This window comes from Abramis brama (genome assembly GCF_963993115.1).
Source record: "Abramis brama genome assembly, chromosome: 17".
In the NCBI taxonomy this organism is placed as follows: domain Eukaryota; kingdom Metazoa; phylum Chordata; class Actinopteri; order Cypriniformes; family Leuciscidae; genus Abramis; species Abramis brama.
This window is the reverse complement of record NC_139979.1, coordinates 25,990,077-26,008,930: the sequence shown is the minus strand read 5'-3', so window position 1 is coordinate 26,008,930 and position 18,854 is coordinate 25,990,077. Positions and strand designations below refer to the sequence as shown.

At 37.6% G+C, this 18,854-nt stretch overlaps 1 protein-coding gene across 6 annotated transcripts in view; it reads left to right on the top strand.

Moving 5' to 3' along the window:
• Positions 1 to 18,854, top strand: part of cobl (cordon-bleu WH2 repeat protein) — a 127,280-nt gene that overhangs the window by 76,592 nt on the left and 31,834 nt on the right. For all 6 annotated transcript variants that reach the window (XM_084089559.1, XM_084089558.1, XM_084089555.1 and 3 more), the window contains one exon: positions 17,627 to 18,161. In XM_084089559.1, the coding sequence (XP_083945685.1) occupies positions 17,627 to 18,161 (535 nt within the window). The remainder of the gene's footprint in view (positions 1 to 17,626; positions 18,162 to 18,854) is intronic.

Genomic DNA, 18,854 nt, shown 5'->3' with positions numbered 1-18,854 from the left:
AGTTCTGGGCTGATTTCTCACCTTTCTTAGGATCATTGAGACCCCACGAGGTGAGATCTTGCATGGAGCCCCAGTCCGAGGGAGATTGACAGTCATGTTTAGCTTCTTCCATTTTCTAATGATTGCTCCAACAGTGGACCTTTTTTCACCAAGCTGCTTGGCAATTTCCCCGTAGCCCTTTCCAGCCTTTTGGAGGTGTACAATTTTGTCTCTAGTGTCTTTGGACAGCTCTTTGGTCTTGGCCATGTTAGTAGTTGGATTCTTACTGATTGTATGGGGTGGACAGGTGTCTTTATGCAGCTAACGACCTCAAACAGGTGCATCTAATTTAGGATAATAAATGGAGTGGAGGTGGACATTTTAAAGGCAGACTAACAGGTCTTTGAGGGTCAGAATTCTAGCTGATAGACAGGTGTTCAAATACTTATTTGCAGCTGTATCATACAAATAAATAGTAAAAAAATCATATATTGTGATTTCTGGATTATTTTTTTTTAGATTATGTCTCTCACAGTGGACATGCACTTACGATGACAATTTCAGACCCCTCCATGATTTCCAAGTGGGAGAACTTGCAAAATAGCAGGGTGTTCAAATACTTATTTTCCTCACTGTATATATAAAACATACTTTTCAAACGTTATTAAAGATAAGTAAACAGTCTGTAATAAAATAAGAACAAATAATCAGACTACAAGCAATAGCACAAATTAAATAAACAGTGCTTTTCAGGTTTTTTAGGTAGATCTAACAGGAGTTAGAGACTAGGTACAGAAATTGAATTTAGTAATCAAATGTAAAACAACACTGCATAGTCTTCACTGTATAAATTTAGATATCCTTATTACAGAAGTTATTCAGTCAACAGCAGTTTTTTTTTTTTTTTTCAGTGTCTTTTGTTGTTTGATGAACATTAAAAACATAGACATCAGCAGAGATACTTTTGTCTCTTTAAGTCATCAGTCATCCAATATACTGATACTTTTGCACATGCGTTGTCTTTCTTGACTGTTTACATTCACTTAAAGTCTCATTGTAGTCAATAATTTTATCCCTTAAAACTCATCTTTGATCACCAAAATGACATTTAAATGTTTTTTCATGTGAAAAAACTTCTTCATGCCTTAAAATAGCTTGAATGTAACTCTACACCCTTGCTTCATTTAGTTTATGCAGACAAACAGCTTATAATGTGTTGCTAATGTTACACAAGCCATGTTCCCATTTGCCAACTTAGGGCCATATTTTAATGAAATAAGCGCATGGTCTAAAGTGCACGGCGCAAGTGCAGTTAGGGCATGTCCGAATCCACTTTTGCTAGTTTAACGACGGGAAAAATGACGCGCCCAGAGCGTGGTTTAAAAGGGTTGTCCCTCTTAAAGGGGTCATCAGATGCCAAATTCACTTTTATATGGTGTTTGCATATAAATGTGTCTTTGCAGTGTGTGGACACAACCATCATATGATGAAAAAAATCCATTCACTCCTTTTTTTTTATCCTCAAAAAGCCTAAACTATCTCAATAATCAAGCCGTTTGGATTTTCTGAGCAATATGATGTCATATTGCTCATGCGCTGCCCACGACCACTGACGGACTATCCCATATTAGCATATTTCCATCCTCAGCCATTTGTATACTGTCCGCCAAGGCAGCACTTTATGTGTCTTGTGTCGACAGCCCCCATGGAAGAGAGGGGTGGGGTGAGCAGTTGCTCATTTTCATTTAAAGAGACATGCACCGAAACAGGTTGCTGTGAACAGAGCTGTTTTTGAGGAGGTAAAAAGGGTGTTGTTTTACATAACCATTGAGGAATTTTAACCAAAGTATGTTACAAACTTTACATGAAAACCCTAAAGAATCATACCAACTTGTGGAAAATGGGCATCCAATGACCCCTTTAATGAGTAATGGGTGTGTTTTGGGCATAATGTGCAAAAAAACAATCAGAGTGTAATTTCCCATTCCCTTTGAAAGCTAGTTGCGCTCGCGCCATGACGGGATGCTATTTACATGGCGGAATTTGTAAGCGGAAAGACTGAACGCTTCTCCAGAGTGGAAACGGATCTGCTCGTGCGCTAGGTTAACCCCCTGAGGTCGGCTATCGCGCCGGCGCGATAGGCTCGTTTTTTTCCTTATCAGTGCAAAAAAGTTATAATTTTTATCTTATATGCTTGTGTTATACATCAATCGATCCTGTTAAGTGTGTATTATTTTTGTGTATACTCACAATAAAAGCAAAGTGTTGTGCTTTTTGCCAAATAAAGAAAAATAAACATGATGTGAGTTCTGCCTTCTCTCTGTCAGTGAAGTCAATTCTGAAACGCATCCGAAAATGAACCATAACTCAGCGAATACTCAGTCAAACAGGTATACAGACACACAGGCATGAAGCTTGAATTCTCTTCTTTTAAATGGAGTAATTTTTATAAAAAACAAATATTCTCTGTTTATGTAATCTGTATGAAAAGAGAGAGATGTCAGTCGTTCTCATCTCAGCTCATTATGTTTTAATTTGACTCCGCCCACGGAGAGCGCGCGCTATTCAAATGCAAATGAATGAGGCAATCCATGCAAACTGTTAACGCCCCCATATCAGCTCGAGAAAACACAAGTTTATTCAGATCATTGTACTTGTTTACACTGTCTCGCAGCTATCGTAATAATAATAATGGAAAATGTACCTCAGAAGTGCTGGTATTTCGAGGAGCAAAGGATGGAATACTGTAGTAATTTTTTTTCATTCTCAAGCGAATCGTGTTTCTGTGTGTGAATGAATGAACGGCAGAGATGCGCGTTGTTTACCACAACTGGCAAAAAGACTGTTTAAATTTGAATCGCGTTTCTGTGTGTGAATGAATGATCCGCTTTTAGCAAACTATATTGCTATACTGAGATGAGTAAAAATCGACTGAAATATGTTGAAATAAAATGTATTTGTATAAGCAATGTATTAAACTGCAAATTAACATTTATATTCCTTATAATAAAAACGAAAGACCTATGTTACAGACATATGAAAGACAACATTTTGTTGACTAGTTTTGGATAGATTATATATTTTTACTGTAAAATATCTGCCACCTCAAATAAGCTTTTGTTTGCCAATTTTTGCTAATATGTTAAATATAGTATGTTTTGTCAATGTAGGCTATATTCAAAGTAATGAATCCTTAACTTTGAAATATGTATGATAAAATGTATACTTTAGTTTTTACAAAGAAAGATTACACTTGAATTGTTGTTGTAATTGTAACCTTTTTAATAAAAAAAATATATTTACAAGGTAGATGTAAACAAATTTTAAAAGGTAAATAAGCCTTTTCTTTAAATAATTTTTATTGTGTTTTATTATTGACAAATTTGGGGAGAGGATACATATTCCAAAACTGAAAATACAGTATGAGAATTAACTGCACAATTACTAGACATGTTTTCCTTGGATATTATACAATTTGCAAGCACAATTTAAAAAAAATAAAAAAATAAATTGAGATGCTTCCAACTGTGAACCAATGCTCTTGCATTCTTTCTTGCGGCTCAGTCACACACCTGAATGAATGGCTCATTAAGTATGTGGGCCCCATTGTCTCCTCAGGTGTGAATCACTAAATATGCATGATGGTGTTGGATCGTTGACGCCCTTTGCGCATATTGCCTTTCCAAACAAAAAGTGTTTTACAAGATTTAAATCAATGTATTGTTTTATGTGAATGATTAGGCAGGATGATTTTCACATCATTTTGAAGAAAAAACTCTAGGCAATGACATCCATTATTCAAAAGTCTGTGTATGTGTTAGTATGTGTTTTGTGGCCTTATTTCAGAAACTTTAGTTTTTTCAATAACCATGCATAAACATTATTCTCTCAAAAATACAAACATGTACATGCATGTTGCTCACATATTATGGTAGCCCTGTTTGTGCTAAATAGAGTGTAATTACACCTTTGCCATTAATATGTTTATAAACAACTGAAAAAAGCACAAATGTCAGGGCATGTCAGAACATCTCAAGGACCCCAAAAACCCCTTAGACCCCAGAGGGTTAAAGCTTGCATTAATATTTGTCTAGTTTGTGTACTGCTGCCCGTCCCTCTGTATGTAAAAAGCAAAGTGTACGTGTGTTGTGGACCTGCCTATAGGCACACATTACTAATGCACTCTTTAAATAACAAAAAAATTGCAGTCTATTTCAGTTGCCTCAAAATAGCAATGCGCCTAAACACATCTCGTTTTCAGACCAGCACCATGGGCGCACAAATGGAGCAAATGCATTTGCTATTTAAACAATGTGGCACAGGACGTGAAAATGATAACTGCGTCGGGCTGAAACTAGCAAAAAACACTTGCGCCACATGTATGATAGGGCCCTAAGAGTCAGGCAGCTGCCATCTAACAATCTTCAGAAACTTCTATGGTGTCTTATTTATCAAGATTAACCAGTAGAATTAAATGGGCTTAGGTATTTAAAAACATTGTCTTTTTTAATTTTTTTTAGCCTGAAGCAAATAATAAATGTCCATCACATGTTCTCCCTCTGTAAACCTAAGATGAGGATTTTACAATGGGCTGCTTTAAGATTCTATATAAGGTCATCTCACCCTTATCCTCTCATGACATCATCAGAGCCCTTTGTTAGCTAAGCTCATGAAAACAGTCTGCACATGAGGCAGAGACCTTAAACTACTTCTCTGGCAAGATGTCGGTCTGCAAACCGATAGCTAGTGATTCTTAACTCTTAAATGACTAACTCGTCCAACAATGACAGTGCTTTTCATTACCCTCATGTTGTTCTAAAATGTATCTTCCTTTCTTCCAAGGAAAACAAAATAAGACATTTTGTGCTGGTCAATGCAATTGCAGTTACAACCTTTCAAAATAAAAAAACACCACAAATTCACCATAAAGTCAGGGCTCGATACTAAGCCTTGTCATGTGCTTGTCCTTCGGGCTAGTAAATAGGTCATTCACTTGTCCAAGTAAAAAAAAGTTGCTTGTCTGGAAAAAATATTCTCATCAGTGTTGTATCAGCACTGACATATTTAAATCTGCATATTTGTGCAATTTACCCTAAGGGTAATTTTTTATTTTTTTTACCTTTATAAAGGGCATTTTTTCCCTGATCTTATTAAATATATGGTTCATCTTTCATTTTAAATTCTAAAATTTGATCAATACATTTACTTACAACATTAAAGGGATACTTCAGCATTTAGCATCTTTGTATCAGTAGAAAACCTGTAGTATTTTTGATTTACCGTGCTTCCTTCCCTCATATCCCCCTGAGACGAGAGATTTATGTCTTTTTTGTCTGGAAAAAATCCTCCGATGACGCAAAAATCATCATTTTGCGTCACTTACATTATGCGTCTGCTCCATTCATGCAATAAAGGTGTGCCCTTGAATAAACGATTTTGCTTCAATTGCTCGGGTAATGTCACTGGTATGACCCCTTTCTGTAAAACTACAGTATTTTATCTTATAGAAAGTAACGGTGAAGTTTCCATGCAATAAGAGCGTTTTATTTCAGCAGTAGTGACCACGCAACTTTTGGCAGCTTTATCAACGCACAACATCTCCATTAATTCGCGTATGTAGTAATTTTAATGTTTATATATATTTTAAATCACTGAATTGCTATGGAATCACAATTAAATAGATTATTAGTCTTTAAAATTGATTATTGACCGAAATCAGCGATTTACGGTTAAAAAATACATGTCTCAAGATCGATGCATATGCATCGTCAGGATTTGTAATTGATGCATCGAGAAAATGAGTGCATTGTTACACCCCTACTACTTAGCAGTCAGATGTCCATATGAACAAAGGCACAGATGCCTCAATCATATCAAGAATGAGGCAGTTGTTTATGAATGGGTCATTTAATCTTTGACTTAACCGCTTCAGAACGCTGAATCATTCAGTAATGAAACACAGCAGTGAGTGTTGAAAGTGTTGTGAGATGCACTATGGTTCTGCTGTGATTTTTGTTCGAAACAGTTAATATTGCATCTAAAATGCAAGCGACTTAATATTAACTACTTTTTTGAACTGTTGTATGAAATCAGTGTCACTGTCACATTTTCAATTGTGATGGTATTCAGGAAAATAGCAATCTTGTTCGTGGGATGTTGCTTAACTGTGTCATCTGTTATAAATATAAAAACGAGAGGAGATACATTATGTAATATTATCCACTATCAATCGCCACTTACACTAAATGTAATAAAATCAGAATCATTCTCTCATTTTTGTGATTCCCTAGTTATTTTTTTGTAATTGTCGTTTTAATCAGGCTACTTGTTCGGTCGCGCAAGTAAAATTCTCTTTCACTTGCCCCTTCAAAAAATCCACTTGTCCCAGACAAGCAGACAAGCATTAATGTAAATAAAGTTATCAAGTTAAAATAAAAGTGGTACATACAGCTCTTGCACAAGTCTTCTGAAGCGATGCAATAGCTTTGTTTCAGACTCACTGACTCCATTATCCAGTAGCAGCAATTGGCGAATTAAGACTGCAGGATGTTACTTTGTGGTTGTTAAAGTGTTTGTTGTGGTTTTAGCTCATTGCTTTGAGGTTGTTCTGGATGGTTGCTTAGTAGATAATCAAAAAATACCTATAACTTTCTATGGGAACTTGAGCTTCTAACAGCAGCTGCAGTGACACAATGATTTTTACCATTTTGTAGATGTTGTGGCCTATTTCCATGGTTAATTCTTGAATATCTTTACCATTACAGTGACTAGAACTTCTAGTGTGCCATCATTTCCTAAGTTAACCTGTAAAACAGTTACGCTATAATGGTCTACCTGTCATAGGGTTTTTCAATGGCTAATGTCGACATCTAGAGAAAACAATATAAAATACTCATATATGCTATATATAACTTTTGAGCAAACTAAATTGCTTTTAAAACTTGTGAAGTAAAAAGATTGATCTGTGTCATGTTCTTTTTAGCTCCTATTCAGTCTGTGAAGGAGAGCCTGCAGACGATAAATAAGTCATTGGCCTTTCAATTTAAATAGTCTTACTACATATTAAAAATATTATTCAGTTGTAGAAAATAGTTAGCATGTACTTTTATTGGAATATGTCCCTTGCATGAGGATGGAGGAGGTCTGTTTCACAAAGTAAAAGGTGATCGCAGTCATTGATACCTTCTGGCTATTGTCACACCCTTTGGATTATTCTGCATAGACAACTGTATGTTGCAGTTACACACTGGAGAAATCTAGAAAGGCCACAAAGTGGTTTATTTTTTCCACATCCCTCCTCCTTCCCAAACAGATCTGACTGTGGCCCTGTAACTCTGACTGACACGCTGGTCTCTTAGATGTGTTTTCTTGGCTTTTCTCACTGGTGGCTGAATTTATGACTGATTAGGAAACACTGTGGAGATCTAAATGTGACCTGGAATAGGGCGATAAAAATAAAACGGTCACAACAAAGAAGTGTGGCACTTACGCGAGACCACACGGTTTACAGCACAACTCTCTTTTTCTATGTTTGTAAGGAGGGAGACGTGTTTTGTGTAAATGACTCCTTTTGCCAAAGCAAACCTCTTTATGGATGTTTGTTTAGGTTTACTTTGAGGATTAAGTGTATGTTTAGTGTAAGAATACTTGTTCTCTGCATCTTAGTTTTTATTTTAAAGGGGACATATCATGCTAAATCCACTTTTTTAGCCCTTAAATACATTTTGTTGTATATTTGGAGTGTTTAGAAGTACAGAAAAGTTGAAATTATTCTCTTCAGGTGCTTCATTGATATCTTTATATTCTGTTTTGGTCATATTTTTCAACCTGTTCCAATTTTTCTGTTATCTATGACGTTTTTTGAACTATTACGTCACAGTATTTGCAGCGGAACTGCCAAATAAGGACATTGACTTCCAGCCCACCACTTCGAGCAATCCGCCATTTTTATTTCTCGCTGCAATTTTGTAGTCCAAGCTAAAGGATGCAGAAGTTACGAGAGGGTAAGTTAAAATGTTCGGTTGTTGGATGTAGTAACCCACATGCTTAATTACACCGTCTAATGTAGATGAACTGCCGCGCTTGTTACAGGACGCATGTTTAACTGAAAGAACGAGCAGAGAGAGAGACCCGGTCGCGCGCGCGCGCTTACTCTCTCTCTTCGGAGCCAGGCGAAAGTGTAAACAAGACTTCACCGTCTCCAAACTAGACACTGTCTTGCCCTCTTTCCCTCGCACATATTAATCAAAATAAATCGACACGGTGGTAAAAGGTCGGAAGACCAAAGTTTCATGTGTAAATACAGTAACACACTATTGCGATACATCCATATGAAGACGTTGTTCTGCAGGTTCGTCGTCTTCATTTTCATCTCGCTCTGGCTCGAACATGTAAGGCTGGCTGGACAAGTCTTCCGTTGTTGACATTTTGTTAATAACGTGTGAATAAAACGTTTCTGTGCCGCTAGATAATCGTATCTCTGCTATCAAACTACAAAAATGGCCGAACGGGGTGGAGTTGAACCGAGTGTGGGCGGGGTATGAAGTGTCTCAATTGCATTTAAAGAGACCACACCAAAACGAGTTGCTCTCAGACGCACATCAGAAAGGAGGTAGAAAAGGGGCCTGTGGAGCTATAATAATGAGGAATTCAGACCCAAGCATTGCAGTTCCGCTTTATATAGACTACAAATGTATGATTTATATGTAAAAAGGAACGATTTAAAAGCATGATATGTCTCCTTTAATAAAAAAAATAAAAAAATCCGATATTGTTGTTGCTATTTGTGTGAGGAGCAGTGTTAATTTTGACAGCAAATTTTGATTTAGTTTTAGTCATAGTATTTTGACTAAAATGCCATTTAGTTTTAGTCATATTTTAGTCATCTGAATTGTTTTAGTTTTAGTCTAGTTTTAGTCGACGAAATACAATAAGATTTTAGTCGACTAAATCTACAGTAGATTTAGTCGACTAAAATATAATGGGTTTAAATTGAAATGCATTAATTTAGAATTTCTCTAAAATTCCCAAACCCATATACTCCCGGAGAAAACATATATTAACCTGCTAATATGAAGGATTTTAAAGTTTGAACATGCAATACAGATACAGATTTAACTACTGTAACTTAAAAAAAATATCTTAAAATTAAATAAAACCACTTTTCCTAAAGTAGAACACAGTCTTCTTTTCAATGAATGATATATGCATTCTTTATAACTACTTGCATACATCATTCTCTATTCTTTCAAGCAGACATATTTATTTGTATGAATTAAATATAATTAATCCTTATTAAAGCTATTAATGAGCAATGAATGCTTTTCTCTTTTTCTTTTGTTGCTTGATCAATATTAAGGACACAGACCGCATTAGGTTTATTACCCACTGTCACTTTAAGACATCGAATCATGTCCAATGACATGCGGATCCAATTGCACTGATGCACATGCGATACACTCTGTTTAAGAGTGTCTCACTAACTGTTTTAACTGTTTAAGACATAACCGACAATTTACGTGAATACTCTCCAAAACTGACATTTAGACATAATGTTGTGTGTATTTGTCCATTCAGACACGAAAGAGAGCTCAATTCCGTACTCGCGCGCTGTATAGGTGTCTATGTGAATGGCTGCTTTTGCGTCGTCACTCTTATTCAGATCTACATGTCTGCTCTACTCATTCTCCCAGACGTTTACATGTTTTAACGTTTTATGAGACATGCAGCGCATGCCAACTCGTGTGCCGCTGGGTAAATCAGCACGTCACAGTACAAATGTGCGCATCTACCACAAATGCAGGACAATCAGATTGGATCGCTTTCCAAATCGTCACTAACATTTTCATCTAGTTTTTATTCGTTGACGAAAATGTCAATAGATTTTCGTCATAGTTTTTGTCATTCAAAACTAGTTTTTATTTAGTTATCGTCTCGTTTTCGTCTGTGAAAAAATGTCGTTGACGAAAATAATGATGAAAATTATTCATCAACGAAATTAACACTGGTGAGGAGAAATTTCTTTAAAGTCAAGCATTGTAAAAACAATTAAAAAAAACTTGATTTACACAAATGCTGACAACAGTAATCTTCATGTCAAATTGTTTTTTGTTTTTTTGTGTGTTTTTTTTCTAATGTAAAATGACCTCTATGTTGATTGCCAAAATAATATTTTTTATCTAAAAAAACAAACAAAAAAAACATCAGTGACCCCTAAAACTTGGCTTTGCATCCTTGCCAACACAACACGATTCCAGCGACAAATGTTTATTTTTGTCCAAACTGAAAACTCATTGGATCAAAATTACACTTCTAAAAATGCTTGCCACTGAAATATTGCTCACACTTTAGATTAGATTAATTCTCAATATTAACTATTTACTATGACTTTTGCCCCAAAAAACTCCTAATCACGGCTTGTTAATAGTTAGTAAAGTAGTTAAGTTTAGGTATTGGGTAGGAAACCTCTTTCTTCTCCCCTGGATGGTGGTACTAATGTTGCAATGCAATACGTTTTCGGTGTGGGCAGGGCTACCCTGAATAACGTTGCAGAAATAGAAACCAAGTGACCATCAAAAGGACAATCTAAAAGATGAAAATGTAAAATGCAAAAAGGTTTGTGTGAGGGAAATATTTAGGAGTAAGAGATTAAAATACCATTAGCTCAGTATAAAAACAATAAAAGTCAGAAGATTGAAAACAAACGTGTGTGTGTGTGTGTGTGTGTGTGTGTGTGTGTGTGTGTGTGTGTGTGTGTGTGTGTGTGATGAACTGTGTGTGGTCCCACCATGAAAACGGGTTAAATTAAATATTCCAGCTCATGACCAGGGTACAGGCCAGAGTAACTAAATAGTTCAGGGTTTAGCAGACCTCTCAAAATTCATCACAGGGCCCACATTCCTCAGGATTAAGAGGGGAGAGACCTGGGGTTTGATATTCAGTATCTCAATATATAACTTAATAATTAACAAATGTATGTGAGAGGCCATGGAAAGATGGAGAGAGAGATTACAGGAAACTGTGTGGAAAATTACCACAGGTTTATTTGCTACAAAAGTAATAACAAAATATTAAATTCATAAATTTAGTGACAGCACTATATATATATATATATATATATATATATATCTGCTCTGCTGTCACTTTAAGGCCGAATGCACTGATCCAATATACTGTTACAAATAGTTGAGCGTTTTCCTGCTCAACTGTTTATGGTCACTTAAGACAAAACCAAATGTTTATGAGGATATTTTGAAATAATTTTTTTGTATTTGTCCATTCAACTGCAAGAAGACGCTTCTTGCAAGAAGAGAAAGAGAACTCAACCCAGTATTCGCTCATTATATGAGAGGTGGCTTTCATTGCGTGAGCTTTGGGTGTGTGCGCAGCACAGAAAACAGCGTGTGAGTCCCGAATTGAGTTCTGTTTCATGTCTTCTTGCGTTTGAATGGTTTAAAATCATTAAAATGCACACACAGGAATTAATACGATTTCTAAGATTCACGAGAATGAATAAGATAAATAATCGAAATGTGCGTATCTTATCAAATCCACGGTTCTTGGAAATTTTGGAACCGGTTCTCAATACCCAACCTTACTAAAGACTGGCATGAATGAATAAGAACAACCTAGAGCACGCTGTGTTTGCCATTCTGAGCACAATGTAGGGGAAAGGTGAAGCAGTGCTCAGTGTTACGGAGGGAGCAGGAAGATGAATGATCAGCCAGCCTGCTGTGAAATGTAACCCAACTGCTCTGTGTGAGTGCGGTTAGACCCTGGCCTTCATAGCCTGTAATTAAGAACTCCTTCCATCCCTTCTCTCATCCGCTTTACATTAAAACTTTAACATGCCGGAGGAGTGAAATCATACATTGTGCTGCTCGGTTGTAGATTAAAGGTCAGAGGTTAAGTGTGTGGTGCACACACAGATTAAGAGCCCCATGAGGATTCATGTATTATGTACATACATCATGCAACATATGATGGCTTAGACATGATTTTTATTTAACTAGGCCTACAGTGATTCTGTGTACTTTTTGAAACCTTTTCTGCATTTGTACTGAATTGAAAATGAATTGAAATATAGTTTAAATTGTCTTTGACTCCAGCAACTATGCAACTATGCAGAACTGATTTGAAAATGCTCTTTAATCTAAAGAATATCAAAGGTTTCTAATTACAAAGCAATTTTTCTGCGTTGACCACTGCATTTGCAAGCTGCAACTGAAGTGATTGACAGCTTCAGTCATTAAAGTAGCGCTCTTTGCTCACTTTTTTTATATATAATCTAGGAGTTGGTGAAAAGACCAAAATCTTAAATAATGATACGAGTGATTTAAAAAAATAATAATTTCACGATAACAATATATATCACGATATGGTTATTTTTGCACCTATTATGCCCCTTTTCACAAGATGTAAAAAAAAGTCTTGGATGTCCCCAGAGTGTGTATGTGAAGTTTTAGCTCAAAATACCCAACAGATAATTTTTTACAGCATGTTTAAAAAACGCTCCGTTTTAGTGTGTGTCTCTTTAAATGCAAATGAGCTGCTGCTCCTCTCAGTAGCGGTGTTCATTTCGACCCAGAGTCGGACAATTATGCCCACAGAGCCAAAGAATATATGCTGTATGGAGATAGAACAGGTCTAGTTTAGTTCAATTACGGTTATAACTTATTTGTCATCTGATTTTATCCACTATTAATACAAGCCTGCTGTAGCGGACCCCGTCCGAATGATGGCCACAAATATGCTGATGAGTTAACGAAGTTTATTGTACATCACACAAAAGATGAAGCGTCAGTTTTACTCCAGACAATCACTGTAAGAGCTGAGTAAACGCAGTATAAGAAGTGCACATTAAAGTCTTATCCATAAACTCTCTCTCTCTCTCTCTTTCATTATCATCAACATACACAAAACACTCGTTAAACAACTAACAGTAAACAAATATATCACACCTTTTCAGGGGTGCTAAATAAACTGGTAAACTTTATATCTGTAAAACGACTCGGATGAACTGTAATAAAGTGCGCGCTCTCCCTTTCATCATTGCCGTGACCAGTATCGATCCGGAGACAATAAGCTGGATCACAAACTGTTGGTACAGATCCATCCTTGAGTAACAACGAGAGTAAATGAAGACTGCTATGTTCATTCTTACATCTTATAACAAAACACCTCAATCGCTTAGGAGACATTCTTGTCTACAGCTGTTCCGGTGTTGTGCCGAATTTCGACCCCCGCCAAATTATTACCCCCCTAGCATTGGTAGGTTTAGGATTAGTTGTGGGGGAGGAGTTAGGATTAGGGGTGGGGTTAGGATTAGGCAATCAGGTACTGACTTCAACGAGGGGGTTAATAATTTGGCAGGGGGTCGAAATTCGGCACAAGACCGGCGTCGAAACAGTGGCAGACTGTGTACAGCTCACTCAGGGTGAGTCTACGCAAAAATGGCAGTGTCCATCAACAGTCGTGAGAGGGGCTTGTGCAAATCTATGTCACTTTGCCCCGCATCTGAGAACGGCTTGTTCTGAGACACTGCTTATGAATTATGGGGATTTATTAAAAAGCACTGGGTGGATTTTTATCATTATAGGATGGTTGTGTACACACACTGCCAACACACATTTATGTTCAAACACCATGTAAAAGTGAATATTGCATAATAGGTGTCCTTTAAATAAGGTTGGTAGGATACAAGTAAAGAACAAAGACATTTAATTACAAGCATATAGGAAAACAAACCACAATAGAATAGACACAAAATAAATTGTGAGTGCTAGCGATAGCGATTTATATTAAAACTAGCGATTTAGATTAAAACTAGACTAGCATTGATCAGATCAATGTGACAGACAATATTAGATAATATCAGATATATAATGCTGATTAAATTATATTAACCAATATAAATGGCAGGCAAGAAAGAACATAGAGTTTTGAAACAAAGCTATACAGAGCTACAAACGCAATTCACTCAGGCAGACAGGAAACAACAGTGAAAACAGTGCAACACTGTGCAACAGTGAAAACGGGCTGTCCGGAAACAACTGTGTGTTCACAAGAGGTCACTTGTTCTAAAGCATTTATTAATCTTAGTTCATGTTTATAATTTACTACTTTGTTCTGTTACAAATGCTACTGAGGTTCACCAAAGTATTGTTGGGTTCACAGAACAAGCATCAATTTAACTGCTGCAATTGATTTGAAGTAGCGGAACATGAATAGTTACAAAAGGGAGGCAATTGTTAAACAAATGCTAAAACAGTCAATGTTGACCTATTTCTTTTGTCCTCAACATACAGAGTGTGAATGTCTTGTAGTTCAATGTTTTTCTCACCCCTGACCCACATTTGTGCATGCATGTACCCAGGAACATTCCTCCTAGGCTTGTTCATTTCCAACATACTGTAGCTTGTTTTTGATTTCTTGGTTCATACATGGAATTGTACTGGAATACGCTCTATGCACGAACGCTGCTGACGTATTTCCTGTAGAATCTCAGCCAGCATCTTTACTTCCGCATAGCGCGTTCTATAGCAAAATGTACTAGCGGCAAATCTTTCATAAAATAAATTTTCTCAGAAACGGAGACAACGATTTTAGAAACCGATTCGCTAGTTGGATTTCGCATGATATGAGAGAATACTCACCCTCAAAGTTGTCGATGTAGCTCGAAATATATAATTTAAAGCACTTCTCTTTCTTACTCTTAGGTGTGACAGCTAACTGCCTCACAATATTGTTAACATCTTTCACGTTAATTGCTGGAAGTTTTTGTAAACAGCGAGTGTAATTTGCCATTATCTCCACCTTATGCAAAAACGGCTTACGACGCAGAACCGGATGTAACTGGGCGGGCTGAGACAAAACGCGAAAGCGATCGTGCATAGAGCCTATTGAGTCTTTTAGGCTGACTGCTGGTGTCTCGACATGCCAAAACAAGCTGATTTATGTACAGTACAGCGCTTTTTTTTTAACAGAAATTACGATGTTTGCAGCTATTCGATTCTTAAATACTAGTGTGAATTCTTGTATTTCCTTACCAACTTGTAGCACTCTATAAAGCTGTGCTTACCAATCAATACAATGCAAGATGATTTTTAAAAAAAGGCAGAAAATGTCCCCTTTTAAAGGGAGAGTGGCTTCTTTTTACTATCTATAATCTTTAAAAATCGAGTTTATTTTATTTGTTTTTCCCATTCTGACAGTGTTCTGAATTTGTCAGAAATCTGATTACATCTGCGCTGCAGGGCTGTGATTCACCCTTCATGATATAGATTTACATCATTGAGCTGAGAGGAACTTGTTGTACTGATGTCATGTTTTAAATTAAAACTCAATCTTGATGTGATCTAAAATGGACCCCAAAGGAACTTTACATCCTTATTTTATATCTCTTCCATCTCTGGGCAAATTGCTTGTCTTTTGTTTACTTTCAGTTTACATTTGCAACTCATGAAGCATTTTTGCCTTCTATATTAGTGGGGCTTGTTAATGGAAGCTTCACTGTTGCTATTGTCTATACTGGTTTGGGATTTTGTTGAAGAATATTGTGTTTTATTACTTTCCTAAATGATCAGACTTGGAGGGACTCAAGTCATATACAGAGACCAAAATATTGTTGGCCATTTTTACACCTGGAATTTACATTGGTTCTTCACACAAGATGTGAAGAAAAGGGGAGACACTTTTTAAAGTGCTCTCTTTGGGGAAAAAACAACTTCCAAGTATAATCCAGTGAAATAATTCCATACATAATTGTGTATTGTTTTTTAAATTGGGAGGCAATCAAAAGCAAAGCAACCACAACACATCGGGTTACAGTAATAACTCAGTCCATCAAAGTGATGTGTAAGATTTTATTTTAGTATCATTATATTTCACTTACATAGCTGAATGTGGATAACAAAAAATGCATTTGCATTCATACACTTGGGGTCACATGATCCTTCAGAAATCATGATAAAATGCTAATATTTCTTATTATCAATGTTGAAAACGACTCAGGTTACTCATGTAACCATGGTTAGGAGATGCTGCGTCCCCTAGGGGTCACTATGGGGAATGCCTCCGGCATGACAGGTGTCTGAAGCATGAGTAAACAAACAATGAACTTGACATTGGCAGGCGGCATCCTATGACGTCACCAATGGTGCGACCGTGAGTATAAAAGGGCCCCTGTGAAATACGTCATCCACTTCTTTTCTGAAGGAGATGTGTGCAGGAATACCAAATGGCAAAGGGACGCAGCGTTTCAGGCCTTCTGTTCAGGAAGCCCTGAAGAGTGGAGGCCTCAAACAAGAGAACAACAACCCACAATCAGGCTATCTTGTAAGGAGGCTCACAGAGAGCCTCAAACTAACAATTGCTTTCCTAGCGGAGATCTGGGGGAGCGGAGGCCTCAATAAAATAATACCCTATAGCAAGAGGAGGCCTAGCGATGTTCACAGAAGCCAAGGAGGCTCACAAAGAGCCTAATCACTTAGCCTATGGCTGAGCTCATAGGACGAATACACAATGTCCTATGCCTGTCAAGGAAGCTACTTAACAGGGCTAGCAGCCTGACAAAATAATGGGCAGAGCTCAGAGGAGCGGTGGACTCTAATAGAACGACTCTCTATAGTGAGAGGAGGCCTAAATAGGGTCTAGTTCAAGAGCAGTGACCAAGGAGGCTCACAGAGAGCCTAACAACTTAGACCCAGGCTGAGCTCGGAGGACAGAGGCCTTACAATAACGACTCTTTCTAGAGTCCTTCCTTTCCAGAAAAGAAAAAGCTCCTTGCCTGTCTATTGTAGTCAGTCTTGCGTATGCATCATACCTAGCGCATCCCACTTCTTAGGAGAGTCAACAGCATTCCACCCAAATGCGCGTCCCACATCCCTCGAGAATAGGGACGGCACGAACAGAGCTTTTCATTGAGAAATCCTCGCAATGCGCACAAACATGCATGCTCCTCACACATGTACAAACAAACAGTCTCCTGAAGTCAAGAAAGAGGATGATGTATTTCACAGGTGCCCTTTTATACTCAGTCGCACCAGTGGTGACGTCATAGGCTGCTGCCTGCCAGTGTCAAGTTCATTGTCGTGTTTAGACTCGTGCTTTAGACACCTGTCATGCCGGAGGCATTCCCCATAGCCCCTTGGGGATGCAGCGCAACAGTTTTTTTTTATTAATAGAAAGAGCAACATTTATTTGATTTTTTTTTTTTTTTTTTTTATCAGCGAAAAACATCTTAACTGTCACATTTGATAAATTTAATCCATCCTTGCTGAATAAAAGTAAATAAAAAGTAAAAAAAAAAAAGTAAAAAAAAAAAGAATAAAATCTTTCAAATAAATCTTTTAAATGGTAGTGTGCCAAATTAGACCACCAAAAATGTGCCTTGGGTGCATTTTAACCAGGCTTGTTTTGGTGGTCTGATACACTTGCATCAAACGCATGTTTGTCCCATGTGTAAACAGAGACATAGAGTGCCTTTGCTTAAGATAGTAAGCAACACCCATGCACTCACAACATTCTAGTAATGACATCAGTAAGAAAAAACACTCAGTACATCTTATCAACCACATAGCAACATCCTGAACCACCCTGAATACCATACATTCAAACATTTACATTTGTCTTCTGTCCCCCTCTATAGATAAACCTCGGCTCTCCATCCTCATACAACCAGCTAAAGAAGCGGAAGGCTCCAGCACCTCCACCCACACCGCCCCCCAGTACACCCGAGCCAGTTATTTCCACCTCTGTGCATAATGCACCTGTGCGGGCTTCCTGCAACCCCGTGCCAGTTGAAAGGACCCTGCTGCCCTCTCCCAGAGCCTCAACTCCCGCTGATGACTCTGATCTAAGCCATAGTATTGAGGATTCAGAGCCGGCCAGGTCCATCTGCAGTAGCTCCAGCGGTGATGATGCAGCTGCAGGATCCAGTAGCAGCAGTCTTGCTGAAGAACCTATCACACATCAGGTTCATGTGATAGCTGCATACACCACATCTTCACTAGGACCTGAACCAGAGCCTGAACCAGAGTCTGAGCACAAGGAAGAAGCAGCTCCTCTCACTATTCCAGAACAAAAGCCAGGTCCAAGTTCAGAGGATCCAACACCCGAAGACCCAGTGCTAGAGATGGAGCTAAAAATGGAAGAGATGGAGAATAACCGTAATAGTGGAATAGGTAATGTAACAATCTCTGTTTCTGGAGATATCCATAAAAAAATGAATGTAAAATGCAGTACTGTAAACAGAAACTAGCCACAGAATTAGCTTGAACTTTTCCAGCATTATTATTGCTCTTTAAGCTTGCAAATTGCCGATGCTGGCATTTCAACAAGTTCCTGTTCAACACATGACCTATAAATGGAATGATAATGTTAAATTGACACCAGAAGCTGCATGTCTAAAAGTGCATGCTGAGTTTCACATCAACTCACCATCTCCTTCACTCACTCTCTCACACTAAATCAGTTTAATATTGAATCTAGAGTGTTAGAGGGGGGACAACAGGTAAACAAGACCAGTATATCGAGTTTCAGCTCCAGGCCAACTTTATAACACGTCACTGATTTCTGAGAGCACAACATACAACCCCCCAGCCAAGATATCCCTGGTAATATACAGTAAACAGTTTCCAACGTACAAATAAAGGCCAAAGTATACTTAGTTTTTTTTTTTTACACATTCAGTAAAGGATGCGTATTAGTGTTGTGTGACATAAAATTCTGTCATCAGCATAGTACGTGCACACCGTATACACACAGCCCAGATTTTTCTACCCGTGCATAGTACTCCATACACTCAGATCACACATGCGCATTGATTTTTATTTTTATTTTGTGCTACTTAGTTCTTCCACTAGTTGGCCATTGTT